We start from the raw sequence: 19,002 nt of genomic DNA, 5'->3' as shown, positions 1-19,002 counted from the left end.
CCGTAAGGCCCTACAGCGGTTTCTGGGGTTCGCCAATTTTTATCGCCGTTTTATTCGCAATTTCAGCCAACTAGTCTGACTTCTGATGGCCTTGACCTCTCCCAGTACTCTGTTCAGATGGACAGATGCAGCCAAGACTGCGTTCACCAACCTGAAGAGCCGCTTCGTTTCGGCTCCCATCCTAGTAGCCCCTGATCCCACATGGCAGTTTGTGGTGGAAGTCGATGCATCAGAGGTGGGAGTAGGTGCAGTTGGCACTTTTTTTGGTCGCTTTGATTTTTCCCTATTGTACTGCCCGGGTTCCAAAAACGTCAAACCCGATTCTTCGATCTGACATTATTCAGTGGGGTCACTGCTCTAATGTTGCTTGTCATCCAGGGATAAGCCAAACCAAGTGCTTAGTAAAGCAACGATTCTGGTGGCCACTTATGGCTCGTGACGTCCACGATTTTGTTTTGGTCAGATTTTGCTCAGTTTGCACCAGTGGTAAGTCATCTAACCGACCTCAGATGGTCTTCTTCAACCGCTGTCTGTCCCTTCGAGACCCGGGTCACATATCGCACTAGATTTTGTTACCGCCCTCTAATAGCATGATGCTCATTTTGACAGTGGTGGACCTGTTCTCGAAGGCGGCACATTTCATTCCCTTGCCCAAATTACCTACAGCCAAGGAGACAGGGATCACTGTCATTGATCATGTCTTTCGGTTACATGGCCTCCCAGTAGATGTGGTTTATGACAGGGGATCCCAATTTCTATCCAAATTTTGGAAAGAGTTTTGTAAATTGTTAGGAGCAACGGTTAGTCTGTCTTTGGGTTATCACCCTCAGAGTAATGGTCAGTCTGAGCGGGCCAACCAAGATTTAGAGAGAACGTTGCGATGTTTGGTCTCCAAGAATCCTTCTTCCTGGAGTCAACAACTCTCTATGGTTGAGTACACACATAACTCGTTACCAGTTTCGGCCATGGGCCTCTCTCTGTTTCAGTTTAGCTTAGGTTACAAGCCACCAGTTTTTCCCAGTCTGGAATCTGAAGTCGCGGTCCCCTCCGCTCACGCATTTGTCCAGAGTTGCCACCGCACCTGGACCAGAGCCCGTGAGACTCTGCTCCGGGTGAGGAAGCGCACTAAGACCAAGGCCGATCGCCACCGGTCAAAGCCTCCCATCTACGTCGTGGGTCAAAAAGTGTGGCTTTCTACTAACAACATTCCGCTCTGTTCCGTTTCGAATAAGTTAGCTCCTAAATTTATTGGCCCGTTCCCTGTCACCAAGATTATTAGTCCGGTGACTGTCCAACTCAAACTACCTCCAGCGTACAGGAGGATTCATCCTGCCTTTTCATGTATCCAAAATTAAGCCCGAGTTTTATTCACACATTAACCCGCCTACCCCGGGTTCCCCCACCGCCACGTCTCGTAGATGGGGAACTCACCTTTTCGGTTAATCGTATTCTGGACTCGAGACGGAGGGGACGAGGATTCCAGTACTTGGTGGACTGGGAAGGTTACGGTCCGGAGGAGAAGAGTTGGGTACCTTTTAAGGACATACTGGATCACTCCCTTATTGATGATAACAATCGACAGGTAGGGTCATCTGGGAACTCCAGGAGGCGTTCCTAGAGTGGAGGGTACTGTCACGATTGGTAAACCGTGGCCTCAGGTTTTGCATGTGGGTGGAGTTATGTGTGTGTCTTGCGTCAGCACTGATTGTTTCATGTGGGCGTCTCCATTTGGTTCATTATCACCAAACACTCTTCTCCCAAGCAAAAATCTAATGAGTGGATGCACCTGTCGCCCTATTTATACCGGAGTGGCTCAGATATGTTAAATCCACTAGCCAATTTTCATTGCCGTTTTCTCTTAAACTCAGAGATGATTGGCCTCCCAAGTGAGACCCCATATGTCGTACGACATAAGGTCTCCATTCCCTCCATCAGGGAGCGAGGGTTACGTACGTAACCAAGACGTTCTTGTATCTTCACACAATCATTGGCTGGGTGGTTAATATCACATTCTCTGTGGTGTGACAAACTCAGAACACACATTTAACTTTACATGGACTTTAAAATAAACCATATGACCATTTGCACTGAGCCCCTTTTGAAACCCATTTTTACCCGTGATCTCATTGCACAAGGGTTCTTTGTTCCTAATAAAAGCACCTTCAACTTTAATGTTTGCCTTATATAAAGTATGTGTCAAGACCATCTACATCGTGATAAGATTCCAGTGACATCCAGTTTGTCTGTCCACACACTGAAACTTGTCTGTTGACACTGAAAGTGCAGGAGCCTCAGTCAGTGTGAATTCACCTTGATGGATGCATGTATCACCCAAAGGTTAAAAAACAGGTTCAGTGAAACTGAAGGTAAATAAAGAGCACTATGTAAATGTTAATCTGGTTAATGCGGTTAGTCTCATCCTGTTTACATGTGAAAATATTCAGGAACTGCTATATGTTTCTCAACAGTTTTCCAAATGTTTGCAGTGTTAACGTAGTGATGGGATGCATGACAAAAATAATGGATTTTACCAATTAAATGTCTCCCTAAAATACTACTCATAGTCATTTTCCTGTATATTAACATATAGAATTCATACAAAAAGAAAAAAAAAATTTTTTTCACTAGGATTATAAAATGTATAACTATAAAAACATTTTCGTTCTTTCTATCTTTATTTTTTTTTCAATAATAATAATAATAATAATAATGATATTGTCAGCTTTGATCAACCCATTTTGCCCTGTTTACATGAATTCTGCTGGTTTTCCAAAATCAATATAAAAGAATACAATAAATACAATTGTATTCTATACATAAATACAAAAGAAGATCTGATACATTCACAGCTCTGGTCCAGGTTATCAGTTAAATTAATCAAAATTCCAGACACTGTACTTAAAGACTAATCGAATTTGTAAATGATAAACTTACAGTCAGGTTTTATAAATGCTTCATTTCCTCCTAATCATCAGAAGAGAAACAACAGCACTTCAGATCTTCTTCCTCAGCAGTCACAATGGTGAGTTTCTGTACTATTCTATTTTTAAACTCATTCTGTTTTTCAGATCATTCCCTGCATGTGTTGAGCTCAGGTTTTGTGCTGAAGTGAGAGCTGTTTTAATGCTTTTAGGCTGCACTGAAGGGTCTCATCCTCCTCTGCCTGCTTCATCTGTGTGTTCAAAGCATTCAGGATGACGTGAACACTGCCGCTCTTGCTAATATGATTCAATATTTTGATGAGCAGTAAGTGCATTTGTACAGTTTATACTCAGATGTTAGTTTCATATTTTTTTGTTTCAAATGAAAGTCCATTTGCAAACTGTTGAGATGAACATAAAAAGGCAAATATTTTGTAACAATAAGGTTCTTTTTTTAACATGATTTATATATTTTAGTTTGCATGAACTAACAAATAAAATACCTAAAAAGCATTTATTAATCTTAGATATAGGGTTAATATAGATAACTAAAACTAAAACAACAACACTTTGCTATTGAAATCAAGTAAAATATATAAAGAAACATGCAGATAGTTGTTAAGGAAATATGTCTCATTTTAAGTTAGTTCATATAGACAAAAAAACAGACAAAAACAAAATTACTAAAACTTACAAACTAAAATTAAAACGAAAACTGAAAATATTAAAGTAAAATTAACCCAAACTAGTAATAAAAGCTAATAATATCCCATTAATGCTAAAATAACACTGCTTAATTATTTTAATCATTTTCTAATACATTATTAAAACCAAAAATTGTCTATTAATATCATTTAAACTAACAATGAACTAACATGAACAAATATATAACAAACAAACAAACACTGTAAGAAATGTATTGCTTGTTGTCAATGATGCATTAATTGAACCTCCCTATTGTAAAGTGTGACCAGTATTTCTTGAAAACAGTTATACTCTTATGCTATTTAATGTTTTCCAGTGTCCAGCCAACAACCAAGCCTGATGTTCAATTTGCAATAGCGATTTTTGTCCCACAATCTCAATGTACAGATGCACAATCTGATATCAGGACTGTGTTCAGCGAGCAAGAGGCAAACCATGTGAGAACCGTTCTCACTAATGGACAGAAATGTGTACTCTGCACAAATTCACAAAACGTCATTGCTGCACGGCCAGTGCAAAAACCACAGGAACATGCTGAGCATATTCTGCTTTATCCTCTTGGTAGTTCTCCCATGGATAAACTTCTAGAGAAGACAGACCAGAATAGCTGTATAGTTTTCTATTCGTACAACTCACCTTGTGTGACAAAATGCATTCAGAGTGCTGACAATATTTTGGATGGCCTTTCGAACTGGAAAAATAAACGAAAAGATGCAATGAATGTTTTTGTCTTTGAAAAGATCTGGCAGAAAGATGCCTGGAGGAAGGACATGGCAAAAGATCTTCTATTGATTCACGACCAAGTGCCTCTTTTTCGGTGTAACAACACTAATGGCATGGAATGTCAGAATTGTGTGGAAAGAAACACTAGGAACGTGATTCCTTTTTGTCTGCCTAAAAAGAAATCAATACTTTTGTATTTCCAGAAAATGCTTTTCTCAATGATCAAACACTGGCGTGTTAATGAATGATTTGCACCTCACATCTTTTATGAACCAGCATACGTTGAGTTATGAATTCTGATTTATTACTCATCAAACAGAAATTGTTCTTGAACTGTATTGCTGGAACACTTGTTCTGTGCCTAATAAAACATTTAAAACATGTGTACTTAGTCGATTTCCATGGTCAAATATGTATTGTAAATATGTGTAAACAGACATTTCATTGGTCTTTTCGTGGTGTTAGAGAAGAGGGATTTAGTAAAACCATGGTTAAATTAGCATAAGGGTAGGTATCCACATCTGTTCAAATAAAAAAAGTCTGCGAAATACATACATGCAAATATATTGTAATATGAAATAATACTATGTACAGTATTAATACATTTGTAGCACATGTGAGATTAGGATGTAGAGGCTCATTATGCATATTATCTTGGGAATCAAATAGAAACAATGACCAATTTAGTAACAACAGAATAAGCTATAAATATATAGAGTACAGTACATATACAACACTCTTCTTTAATGTATAGTATCATGTAATGTAAATAGTTATCTTCACATGGGCTCCTACAGTGTTATATGCAGCAGACAGGTGTTTGTGATGTCAGATGATCTCTACTGCCTTTTATCTTGAAACACCAGCTCAGGAAACTTCTTCTTAGCCATATAAAATATTAAAAATAATTATAAAATAAGAAAAAGAAAAAGAGGGAGGAAATCACCTGACTGGGTAACTTACTGTATTAGCAACACAAGGAAGACAGTTGAAATAAAAATGATTTTATTAACAAAAAACTAATTCAATACTAATAATACAAATATACTACTATTCAGTGAAACTGCTATAGAGTACTGCAATGCTATGGATGGCTAAGATGGAGTACTGAAAGTAATGAACATACAAATGTCTTGAGTATAGCAGTATGTTCTGTGATATTTAATAGGTTAAAGACCTGACGCCTAATTTAAACAACTAAATAACAATTTGTTAAACATCTGATAAACTGATATATTAAATCATAGCCAGTTAACAAGAACATACACTGACAATATACACTAAAAAGAGGTTTGGTTAGTAATATTCACATTCCATGCAGTCACGCCCACATGGAAAGAACCTATATGAGGATATATGTGCATATATATGAAACCTATATACAGCATGTATGCACATATATGATAATCTATATGCTGAATATATGCGTATATGCCACATAATGGCGTCAGTCACAGCAAGAGGTACCAGTCAGGTAAGAAAATCGCTCCTCCACCGGGAAGCGCAGAAACAGAGTGTCGCCGCTCGTGCTCCCCCACTATGGGACCGAGGGCCTCAGCGACGCTCTGAGTCGGGGACTTCCAAAGCTAAAAAGCCTGATTTAAGAACAGTTATCGAGGCCCGTAAGTCCTCGACGAAAAGATCCTGACGCCAGGATCCAGAGGGTAGCCCCTACTGGGGTAGAGCGTGGTCCACCTCATTATACTGTGCCCGCCTCACCTCAGTGCCCTCAGGTCTGCCAACCCTGCCAGAGTTTCAGGGCGCAGCGGCCTCCAGCGAGTGCTGCTCCCAGTTACTTCTGCCTGTGAGCGCAGCGGAGCTGGGATGCTTGCCGCCCCTTCGGGGGCCTCTTACATTTAAACTCTCGAGAGACTGATTCCCTTAGTAGATTATTTAGCAGCGTAGAAACTACTGCCAAATGTATCTCAATGGGTCCTGCGTACAATAGAAAAAGGCTGCTGCATTCAGTTCGGTCATCCACCACCGAAGTTCAACGGGGTTACACCAGCAGAAGTCGGCCCCCGGCAGGCTCTGGTTATGGAACAAGAAGTGAATACCCTATTAAGGAAGGAGGCCATCGAGGTGGTCCCTCCTCTAGACAGGGAATCCGGGTTTTACAGCCGGTATTTCATAGTTCCAAACAAGGATGGGGGGTTGCGTCCGATCTTAGACTTATGTCACCTGAACCTCTCAGTTATGCCACTGAAGTTCAAAATGCTCACTGTCAAGCAGGTTGTAGCTCAAATCAGATCCGTGGACTGGTTTGTCACAATAGATCTCAAAGACACATACTTCCACATATCCATCCTTCCACAACGCAGGAAGTTTCTGAGGTTCGCTTTCGGGGGCAAAGCTTATCAATATCGAGTACTTCCTTTCGGCCTCGCACTCTCACCCCGCACGTTCACGAAATGTGTAGATGCGGCTCTGGTATCCCTCCGTATACAGGGCATCCGCATTCTAAATTATATCGATGATTGGTTGATCCTAGCTCAATCAGAGCAGATGGCGTTTCGACATCGAGATGTCATTCTCGCACACATGGGGGAGCTGGGTTTGAGACTAAATGCCAAGAAGAGTGTACTTTCTCCAGTTCAGAGAACCACCTATCTAGGCGTAGTATGGGATTCGACCACGATGCAGGCACGTATGTCTCCTGCTCGGATCGAGTCGATCCTCACATCAGTCGAGAGAGTCAAAGAAGGCCAGTCACTCACTGTCAAACAATTCCAGAGATTGTTAGGGCTGATGGCAGCTGCGTCCAATGTGATACCTTTTGGCCTGCTGTACATGAGACCCCTACATTGGTGGCTCAAGTCCAAGGGTTTTTCCCCGAGGGGAAATCCACTTCGAGTTATCAAGGTCACGTGGTGATGCCTTCGTGCCTTAGACATGTGGAAGAAACCTTGGTTCTTGAATCAGGGCCCGGTGCTGGGAGCTCCTTGTCCCCGTGTAACGCTAGCAACAGACGCGCCCCTCACCGGTTGGGGTGCGGTCATGAGTGGCCACCCTGCCCGTGGTCTGTGGAGTGGTCGCCATCTGACATGGCACATCAATTGCCTAGAGATGCTAGCAGTCTATCGATCATTGAAATATTTCCTCCCAGACCTGAGAGGTCACCGTGTGGCAGAGGCCCGGGGAATGGATGCTTCACCCCGAGGTGGTGAAGCAGATATGGAGAGTGTTTGGTACAGCCCAGGTGGACCTCTTTGCGACTCAGGAGACATCGCAATGTCCCCTCTGGTTCTCTCTAGTTCATCCAGCTCCTCTGGGACTGGACGCTATGGTACAGACCTGGCCAAGGCTTCATCTGTACGCATTTCCCCCATCGCTCTGCTCCCGGGAGTTCTGGCGAGAGTACGCCAGGACGGGGTCCGTCTGTTGTTAGTAGCCCCGCTCCTCGACGGCTCTCCGTGGGAGATACCGATCAGGACAGACCTACTCTCACAGGCGCAGGGCACGATAATTTCCCCCTCGCCCGGAGTTTTGGAAGCTGTGGGTGTGGCCCCTGAGGGGGCACAACTGTTAGCAGCTGGTCTCTCAACCGAGGTTGTTGAGTCCCTCCTCCAATCCAGAGCTCCCTCTACGAGGAAACTGTACGCCATGAAGTGGAAACTCTCAACTTCATGGTGCTGAGACCGCCACCTTGACCCTGTTAACTGCCCAGTTGGTACAGTTCTGGAGTTTTTACAAGCTAGGGCCTCTGCAGGGTTAACCCACTCCACCTTAAAAGTGTAAGTGGCGGCCATAGCTGCTTTCCATGTCGCTTTCAATGATCAGTCAGTGGGTAGACACCCCTTAGTTACACGTTTCCTCCGCGGTGCGCTGAGGCTGAGACCTCCAGTACGATCCCGTGTTCCCCCCTGGGATTTGGTTGTGGTTTTAGAGGCTCTTTGTAAAGCTCCATTCGAGCCAATACAAGATATCTCAGATAGACATCTGACACTTTAAACTGCCCTGTTACTGGCAATCACCTCACTAAAGAGAGTTGGAGATCACAGCTGCCCTGTGAAGAAAATCCGACCAATTGCTTGTTTGCTACGGTCCTACTAAAAAGGGTTCTCCTGCCACCAAGCAGACCCTAAGTCATTGGATAGTTGAGGTTACTCACATCTCCTATGAGTCCTCTGGTCTTCCCCCTCCTTTGGGGGCCAAGGCTCACTCCACTCGGGGTATGGTGGCCTCTAAGGGCTTCTCAGCAGGTGTGTCCCTCTTGGACATCTGCAACGCTGCGGGGTGGTCCACGCCCTCTACATTTGTCAGATTCTACAACCTTGATATGTGAGCCACTCCGGGCTTTTCTGTTCTCTCGCCTTAGCTGTGCTCTTTGGATACACACTAGACAGGGATTTGGAAGTCTGGCAGCGTGGGCACATCGTTCCCCAAAGCGCTCGACGCAGCTAGAGTTCCTGAAAAGGAACGCCTCAAGGTTACGTATGTTACCCTAGTTCCTTGAAGGAACGAGACGCTGCGTCGCAGAGCCATACTCCCATCACCCCTGCCGGCGCTTGCTTCCCTACTCGAAGCTGAAGCCAGCTGCACGGCACGTGCTTATATAGCTTCCTGGTCGCTACACATAAAGATACTTTTAGATGTTTAATTTATATTTCGGAGCTTTAGGATCACTAGATGAGGGCTTAATTAACTAATTTTTGTGGAAACCTCAAATTGCTATTTTGCATAAAAATAATTATCTGTTGCTATTTAAGATTTGAGTGTACTCAGGGGTGGTTTCTCCATCATTAGACTGATATGGCGACGCTCCACAAAGTGCAAAAGGGAGGGATTTGTTTCCTATTACATTAATTAAACTAGCTTTCACTGTTCTGGGCTGCATTTCCCTAAAGCTTCTTAAGCCTAAGAAGTTTGTAAAAACAATCATACAACTGATCATAATATTACGGTCTGTTTCCCAAAAGCATTGTAACTTAAGTAGCACTTGAAAATCACTGCAGAACTACGAGTGCTCTGGAGTAATTGTAAAGCCCTAAGTGCATCATAAGAAGAAGCCCTGGACTGTTTATTGACTCTGGAAATACAGTTCAATTATCATTGTCACATTCCTGTGGAGTACTGCCCCCTTATGGGCAATTTCTCTCAGGCTGAAAATCACCTCAAGTGTTCACAAAGACTTTCATATAAAGATTTTGTTTTTCAAACTGCAGGCACTGCAATACAATATGGATGAGTTCCGGGAGGGCTAGGACTAATATGCTTTCATCATCGCCAGTTCCCGTCTCCTTCCCATATCTACGAATGTTGTTACAATAACCTTAACTTGTGCAGTGATTGGTGGAAGGAAACTTCTAATAAGAAGAAATGGGCTGTATAAAGAAAACCAGTATCTTACCAGTGAAGTTGTGATGAATGATTATTGTAATGAACGTGAAGACGATTAAAGTAACATCTAGCCTAGGAGTTGTACGTCATTCAGTAGCCCCATCTTTTGCAGAACAAAGATCCATGGGGCGGTGTTGGATACACATCTAGGTGGTGAAGATGGTAGGTTTAGGGATCAGGTGGTGGAGATAGGTAGGTTAAGTGTATGTAGGGTGGGAGAAGCTGGATCTGAAACCAACCTCGCCCCTGGATCTTTCTAAAGTAGCATGTCTTTATAGGAGTTTACAATGGTGTTTATATAAATATGAGCATCAGCACTCACTATGACAGAGGAACTGTCCATTGGTATATATCAACATAGTCAGGTTAGGGCGACTGGTATAGTGTTCTGTTGGTGTCCTGTTTGGTATTGCAGCTTTACATGTAATTATCTATGGATGTATGGAAAATGGTCTAAACAAATGTAAAAAAAAAAAAATAATAATAATAATAATAGTAATTAATTCTCATAGTTTCTGTTTTTGCACTGTATAAATTAATTGTAAATTATTATTATTAAAAATAAAATGTTTTTATTTAGAAAAAAAAAGGCTGTCAGAAAATATAGTTTTGTGGGAATCATCCACAATCATGAACTTGGTAAAACAATTATCTTTATTTAAAATGTTTCAAGTCTTAATACTTTTCCTTTTGTTATGCTGGAATAAATCGTACTGGGATGTGTGATAAAATTGAATGTGGTGCCCAATCTAGAAAATCTTCCACCAGCCATTAGCGAATAAAGAAAACCAGAACGCGGGTAAATACTCAACGTAGCATTGCACTGATCAATAATAAACAGCAAGCCTGGAGACATGTGTGTGTGTTTATCAGTCACTTTAAGACTGCACCCTGTCAGACAAGCATCTCTCAGACTTGATAGAAGAAGAGCTGCTCTTCAGACTCAGCGCTGCAGTGGTGCATGGAAGTAGATCTCAATCTAGAGCACTTATGAACTCGGTTCAGATGTGCAGCTCATTTGAAGACATGTATTCTGTATTTTATATTACAGATGTATTAAATATGCAACTAGTAATTGAGTAAGTACAATAAATATATATAAGGTAGAGGTTGCATTCCTAATATTTAAGTCCCAAGAAGAAATTGAAGATAAAAACAGGACTAAGGGTATGCTAAACATGTCATATTAATATTGAGAAAAATATTCTACCATTTTTTTGTTGTTATTATAAATAAATGATTAATTATACAATAGAAAATATTATAAATAAAGAAAACAGAACTGGTGAAACATTAGATCTCTTTTAATGTCTTCATTTCTAACATTGACTCATTTAAACTCATTAAAACAAGTTTAGAAACTTGCTCAATACTTTTAAAACTGTATGCGTGTAAACTCATTCAGAACATTTTGCTCATGCTTCAGTTAATTTGGAGGACTCAAATCAAAATTCATTTAATATTACATCAAAGACGGCTGTTTGAAAAGTCAGCGCAGGGTTAAAAGAACCTCCTGTAATAAGAAACGCAGAACTGATCATATCCTCTGATTTCATTATAATGTTAATTATAAATATTGATGCACCAATCTTGATTTATTTATTTTTTGTCTGATTCAGATGGTGTGTTTTACAGTAAAATGGACAGATTCCGATGCTGAATTCTTAAAAAAAAAATTATGTATTATAAATAATATTATTAATATGCCAACTTTGTCATTGTGGAATCATGCTACATAAAGCATACCTACATTAAAATTATTAAAATTAATATTTTTATATTCATAATCCCTCACTCTCAGTTCAGTATTTAGGATTTTCTTCAAGTATCACAAACAGTGGTCTTGCTCTTCCTGCTGCAGTATTCTTTCTCTTTTCATCTGTCTTCATCTGGATGTTTACAGACTTTGATTCCAATGTCCTCTGTGTTGTCGTCTGGTCTGTGTTGTGGTAATCCATGAACTATAGATCTCAGCGCTGCTGTAGGGGGGAGACTGAAGGCTTGGGTTATTCTGTGTTGCAGGTCCAGACATGATGAAAGGCATTATTCCCAAGAACAAAACCAAAGGGACCGATTTCTGCGGAGTGAAAGACTGCTATTTCATAATCCGCTCTGATCTGGGTTGCTATATGCAGTCGAGTAATTTCAATAAAGGTTTTGACATCACTATTTTCAGTCTGCACCCTGCCCGCCAAAATGGAGATCATTACCTCAGTCATCAGGTTGGCTACTTCTGCATCATCAAGGGCAGTTCTTATAGCACAGTGACCGATCTGTCTACAGACAGCAGTGCTTCATCCTAACTGTCAGGGTGGAGACCACTACCTCTCAGCCCTGGGCAGTTTTTACATCATCTTCCAAGAGAAGGGCACTTACCGAAGAACAACAGACTTAAATCAAGACAGATGCTGAAGAACAAGACCTGCATCCCAACTGCAGAGATGGTGTGTATTACTGGGGCCAGCCAAACCACTTCTATTACTCAAGCCGCTCTCAGACTGGGGAGTCCAGTACTGCAAAGGGACCAGTCTGTCGATGTCTATTCTGTTCATCCTGATGTTATTAACTTCCTGCCTGGAGGGCTGTCAGTAACTACTGGCCCAGCATTCGGCATCTGGGAGAATATTAAAACAATAACTAATGACAGCAATACACAAGTGTCATGGCAAAAGAGAATTAATAAAAAGGTTGGATACAATAAAGAGAGAATGTCCCAGATCACGCACAACTGGAAGATTGCCACGTCAGCCTTAGTTGAATCTGGAGCTCTTTCAGGGTTAATTGTGAAGAGTCAGTTCTCCTTTTTCTGCAGAATATGGAGGTTCACATGTCAGCACTGAAAGCCAAAGCTGGAACGAAGTGACTGAAGTGGATGAACAACTCTCATTCGAGCAGAAGCCAAATGAAAGTTTATATCTGTGGCAGTACAAACTGGGTCTTGGACAAGAATCCGTGTTGTTCTGCCGTGATTTGATGATTGATGATGAGCCTAACCCTCCAGCTGAAGTCCAGATTTCACAAGGAATCTGACAACATCAGTCTCATTACAATATTATAATCTATGAAAAAGTTATTAGCATTTTCATGAATTGCTTTATAACCTTTGACCACAAGGCCCAAACCTTTTGAGTCCCATCAGGGCATAGTGCTGAAGATGCATACCGATTTTCATTATAACAAATTCTAAATGTTCTTAAAATATCAACTTGAATTCTATAACTTTTTCCCAGCATGGTCTGAAGATGATCTGAGCCAATTTTGGTTCGAACCAGACAAACAATCTACGATGAGTTCGAAAAAGTAGGTTGTATTAACAATTGAAGATAGAGAAAAAAACTAAACTTTTTTAATCTTGGTAATTCATTCGACTCGGCATGAGCCAAGGATTCAGTGAAAAAAAAAATATTTTCATTTTGTGCCTTATGTTTCAAAAGTTATTAGCATAAAGAAATGTTAACTTTGGACAAGTAATGGTGCTAGAGAGTTGAAGTTAGAGACTCAAATCTTGCTGTGGTTTATGCTGAGACTGTCTTCTATCAGTGTGCCAAATTTCACAACTTTCTCGCAAGTGGTTCTACAGTCTGCCATAAACCCGCGGCAGATGAAGAAGAAGAAAATCACATTAACGGATACAGCCCCGCACCTTCACCACCGAGGAATCTAAGGTGGCATTTACGCTCACTCTACTGTCGGGCAAGGCCGCCCTATGGGGGACAGCGGTGTGGGAGAATCAACATCCGTGTTGAGGGAGGCCGCTCACCAGCTCTCGGACCTTCATCAAGGAACAGCTTTGGTCACGGTCTACTCTATTCAGTTCCGCACCCTGGCGGCCGCATGCCAGTGGAACGAGGCAGCACAGTGGGATCGATTCCTGCATGGGTTGTCCGACCGTGTTCAAAAGGAGATCTACCTCCTCGAGCTGCCCCCCACATTAAATGGTCTTATCGACTTGGCTCTATGAGTTGATGCACGGATTAATCGCCTGGGTCGTCAGACCAGTCCTACGCGCCATACCATCTCTCTGGTGAGAGGGCGCTCGAGTCGAGAGAATGAGGTCGGCCCCGTCGACGACCACAAACCCATGCAGGTGGGTAGAGCTCGGCTGTCCCGGAGGGAGAGAGAACAGCGGAGGTCCCAAGGACTATGTCTGCACTGTGGAGGCTCAGGACACACCATCTTCTCTTGCCCGGTAAAAGAGCCAGCCCGGTAGTAAACTTGAGGCTACTATCGGATGGGATCTCCGCTGGGAAGTCCTCAACAACATCATCGACTCTCCTTCCGGTGAAACTGCGGTGGGAGAATCACACACACGACTGTCACACCCTTCTGGACTCTGGAGCCAAAGGTAATTTCATCGACTCACTCCTTGCACACCACCTGAACATTCCTGTCCTACCTGTGTCTCTTCCCATCCATGTCACTGCACTCAACGGCCAGGAACTGCCTCACTTCACACACTACACTGAACCCATCACACTGCTCACCTCTGGCAACCATCGTGAAACCATATCCTTTTTTTCTCATGGACTCCCCTGTAGTTCCTATCGTGTTAGGTCACCCCTGGTTAATTGTAACATAATCCACGAGTGGAGTGGGGTTCCAACACAGTCACATTGTGGAGTGAAAGTTGTCATGAGTCTTGTCTGGTTTCTGCTTGTCCTGTTGTCCCTGTTTCTGTCTTTCAGAAGGAGAACATGGTATTGCCTAACGTGCCTACGACTGTGCCATAGATTTAGTGCCAGGTAAGTGTCCGCCTAAAGGCAAGTTATACTCTCTTTCCATTCCTGAGAAGGAGGCCATGGAGAAATAAATTTCTGATTCCTTAGCTTCTGGGTTCATCTGTCCTTCCTCTTCTCCAGCGGGGGCGGGATTTTTTTTTTTGTGGGTAAGAAGGATGGTTCTCTGTGACCTTGTATTGATTACCGAGAGCTGAACAACATTACGATAAAGAACACTTACCCATTACCACTCATGTCTTCAGCTTTCGAGAGGTTACAGGGAGCATCCGTATTCACAAAATTGGATTTACGTAATGCTTATCATTTGGTCCGCATCAGGAAGGAGGATGAATGGAAAACCGCCTTTAATACCCCCAGAGGGCAATTTGAATACTTGGTGATGCCGTTCGGGCTCTCGAACTCGCCAGGGGTTTTCCAAGCACTCGTGAATGACGTGTTGAGAGATATGGTAGATCAGTTTATATATGTTTACCTGGATGATATACTGATTTTATCTTCATCTCTCCAGGAACACGTTCAACATGTCAGACGAGTGCTCCAGAGGTTACTTGAGAATGGGCTTTTTGTCAAGGCGGAGAAATGCGTATTCCATGCACAGTCTGTCCCCTTCCTAGGGTATATCGTCTCATCCGAGGGAGCAGTGTTGTCCCAACGTGCTGTCTTGGACGATAAGGTACATCCTTGCACGTTTTTTCCCCATCGATTATCTCCTGCTGAACGTTGTTGGCCGTCAAATTAGCTTTAGAGGAGTGGCGTCACTGGCTGGAAGGCTCAGGGGTACCTTTCATTATTTGGACCAGTCATAAGAATTTAGAGTACATTAGAACTGCCAAAAGACTCAATTCCAGGCAGGCTCAGTGGGCACTTTTTTTCGGTCGCTTTGATTTTACTTTATCGTACCGCCCGGGTTCCAAAAATCTCAAACCTGATTCTTCATCACGTCTTTTTGATCCCTCCGGCCGCCCGGTGACTCCTGACTGTATTTTGCCTGAGAAATTAGTGGTCTAAGCACTCGTATGGGAGGTCGAGTCGAATGTCAAGACGGCCTTACAAGGGGTAACACCTCCGTCTGGTTGTCCAGCCAAACGTTTATTTGTACCGGAAGAGTTAAGGTATGAAAGTCGTCCAGTGGGGTCATTGTTCTAATGTGGCTTGTCACCCAGGGATAAGTCGAACAAATGGGTTGGTTAAACAACGATTCTGGTGGCCACGTATGGCTCGTGACATCCGCGATTTTGTTTTGGCTTGTTCAGTTTGTGCCAGTGGTAAGTCATCTAACCGACCTCCTGATGGGCTCCTTCAACCGCTGTCTGTCCCTTCGAGACCCTGGTCCCACATCGCACTAGATTTTGTTACCGCCCTCCCGCCCTCTAATGGCATGATGGTTGTTTTGACCGTAGTGGACCGGTTCTCGAAGGCTGCACATTTCATTCCCTTGCCCAAATTACCTACAGCCAAAGAGACAGCGGTCATTGTCCTAGATCACGTCTTTCGGCTTCAAGGTCCTCCCGGTAGACGTGGTTTCTGACAGGGGATCTCAATTTATATCCAAATTTTGGAAAGAGTTTTGTAAATTGCTAGGAGCATCAGTTAGCTTGTCTTCGGGTTATCATCCCCAAAGTAATGGACAATCTGAGCGAGTCAACCAAGATTTAGAGAGGAAGTTGCGATGTTTGGTCTCCAAGAATCCTTCTTCCTGGAGTCAACAACTCTCTATGGTGGAGTATGCTCACAATTCGTTACCAGTGTCAGCTACCGCACCTGGACCAGAGCTGGAAGGCTCAGGGGTACCTAGGGTTGCCACCCGCCCCTTAAAATACGGAATCGTCCCGTATTTGAGAATAAACTAGCACGTCCCGTTTTGAATCAATACGGGATGGGGTTTGTCCCGTATTTTCGGAGTTCTCTTCAATGCAGCATCTCATGCAGATCATCCCACCGGCATTCTGTGAAGACTCGTCCTATTCTGCCCCTGATTGGGTAATACTCCGGGCCATCGTTGGATTGATTGGTTTGTTTCAGGTTCACAGCCAATCAGAGTCAGAGGAGGGCGGGTCTCGAAATGAAAGCAGTTGCAAAAGTACAGATGAAAGTGGGAGGAATCAAATACTTGGCTGGAAAGTGTCAGCGGAAATGAGTATCAAGCACAATTTGTCGGCGAGTGTTCTCTGTTGCGCACAGTGGCTTTTCAGATGTGCGACAGCATGCCTCGGGAGAACAACATTCATACACTTTACAATAAGGTTAATTTATTAAACATTAGTGTATTAACTAACATGAACTAACAATGAGTAAGAAATACATTTGTTACAGTATTTATTAACATTTGTTAATGTTAGTTAATAGAAATAAAGCTATTCATTGTTTGTTCATGTTAGTTCAGTGCATTAACTAATATTAACAAGATTTTAATAAAGTATTACTAAATATGGAAATTAACATGAACAAATATGAACAATTGCTGTAAAAGTGCAGATCATTATTAGTCAATGTTAATTAATATAGTTAACTAATGAACCTTATTTTAAAGTGTTAGCGATTCGTTTATTACGGTTAAGGTGTACAGTCAGACACATAAGCATTATTTTAATAAGAGATAAGATAGATATATTTAATAATAAAAGTATAATGCCTAAGTGAAGCAAATAAAAAACGTAACTAATTTAAATGATTGCTTTATTCAAAAGGCTACTGTAGAATGAACAGAGGTGTCAAGTAACGAAGTACAAATACTTCGTTACTGTACTTAAGTAGAAATTTGGTGTATCTATACTTTACTTGAGTGATTATTTTTCAGCCGACTTTTTACTTCTACTCCTTACATTTTCACGCAAGTATCTGTACTTTCTACTCCTTACATTTTAAAAAAAAGCTTCGTTACTGCTATTTCATTTCGGCTTGTCATCATTCAAAAAAAAAAAAAAAAAAACCTATCCAGATAAATTGCGCCATCCGGATGGAGTGAATTTGATTGTGGTTGGATGATAAGTATAATCATATACCATTCCGGCACCCTATTGGTCTGTACGCGATCCATCGCACCTGCACGTGACACAAATCACATCACAGTCCAGCCAGGGCATAGACAGTTTTGGGTTCGTTTATCAAAAAATATATTTCTTAAAAGTAGGGTTGGGTATGGAACCGGTATCCGATCGCCTCAGAGTCAGTCCGCTTAAATTTCACATGAAACCAGCGTCAGACCGGTCTCCTACCGTCTTTCAGCGCGCTCTTCAATCCGCAGAGGCGCAGACCGCGAACGGAGCAGCGCATGCGCACTTAAACAAACAGAGGACAAGGTATGTGTTTATCGATAAATTGTTAGAATATCCATGTCTGTGCAGTTCTTTGTCATAAATACAGTTTACAAAAGGTCACGAGGTAGCAGTCGGTTTCTCATCAACTGTAAATTTTTCGCTCATCACACCACAGCCGTTTCCTCCAGCGAAAATCTAGCCCTTAATACATATGAACGAACACATACTTTAATTACACTTACTTAAATATACTTAATTTAATCATACGTACTTTATACATACACTACTGTGCAAAGGTCTTAGACATGTTAGTATTTTCACTTAAAAGAATGGTGTTCGGACAGTTATTTAGATATTTTGCTGTAGTGTGTCAGTATAAAATATCAGTTTACATTTCCAAACATTCATTTTGCCGTTGTCAGACTGCTTGTGCATTCAAAATCGCACTAGAGTATTATTAAAATTAATGGCAAACTGATATTTCCTACTGACACACTACAGCAAAAGATATAAATAACTGGCTTAAAACCCTTTTTGGGGAGAAAATACGAATTTTTCCATAAGACTTTTGCACAGTAGCCTACTGTATTTTAAAAACGACATTGTTGCTACTTTATAAAGAATGACCATACAGTAATTCACAGAACTGATTTAAGACAGTGACAGACAGCGCTCATCTTAACTAAATATCAGAGTGAGTGACAGAGATTCAGCAGAAACATTATGTGTGGTTTTGTATTAAATAATGACCCAGATTGTGAAATACATTTATTAGCCTTAGATTAAGGGAAGCACAACTTGCACAACAAGCTATGGATTTATTTTAAATATTTGTAATGTTCTTTAAAGTTATCCATAGTTTTTTTGTGGTTCTTTTTTTAAAAGTATCGGTTCAGGCACCGTTTAGGAGCCGGTACCATATTAAAAGTATTGAAAAGGCACTGGACCCTACTTAAAAGTTATTATTTCTCACTGGCTCATTTACCAAATGAGTGCTTTTTCTTCGTCCTCGACAAATTAAGCTACTGTAGGTAGTTCGGTAGCGAGACGTTTTAATAAATTAGCGTTTTCGATTGACAATGCAATTGACAATGTTGTGATAAGAAGGCTATACCAACTTTGTAACTTGTTACCTCCCGAACACTGGACATAGCAGACGTATGTACCGAATACAAGAAGCTATCAATCAAGAAGGTATCAGGATTATGATTTCTTTTTCAGTTTTAGTTTTTGATTAATCACTTGGATTAATCATTCATTTTGACAGCACTATAATGTTTACTGTAAATAGACAACCATACAAGTGTAATTGTTACT

At 41.7% G+C, this 19,002-nt stretch overlaps 1 protein-coding gene across 1 annotated transcript; it reads left to right on the top strand.

Annotated features, from left to right (window-relative positions):
• The first annotated feature begins 2,944 nt into the window (after positions 1-2,944).
• On the top strand, positions 2,945-4,732 carry LOC127964419 (uncharacterized). Its single transcript, XM_052564643.1, has 3 exons — positions 2,945-3,022; positions 3,134-3,246; positions 3,943-4,732. The coding sequence occupies exons 1-3, from the start codon at positions 3,020-3,022 to the stop codon at positions 4,595-4,597; spliced, it is 771 nt and encodes a 256-aa protein (XP_052420603.1). The 5' UTR covers positions 2,945-3,019; the 3' UTR covers positions 4,598-4,732.
• Positions 4,733-19,002: the final 14,270 nt, after the last annotated feature.

The sequence above is a fragment of the Carassius gibelio genome, chromosome B9, assembly GCF_023724105.1.
Source record: "Carassius gibelio isolate Cgi1373 ecotype wild population from Czech Republic chromosome B9, carGib1.2-hapl.c, whole genome shotgun sequence".
Lineage (NCBI taxonomy): Eukaryota > Metazoa > Chordata > Actinopteri > Cypriniformes > Cyprinidae > Carassius > Carassius gibelio.
This window is presented reverse-complemented; position numbering and strand designations above follow the sequence as displayed.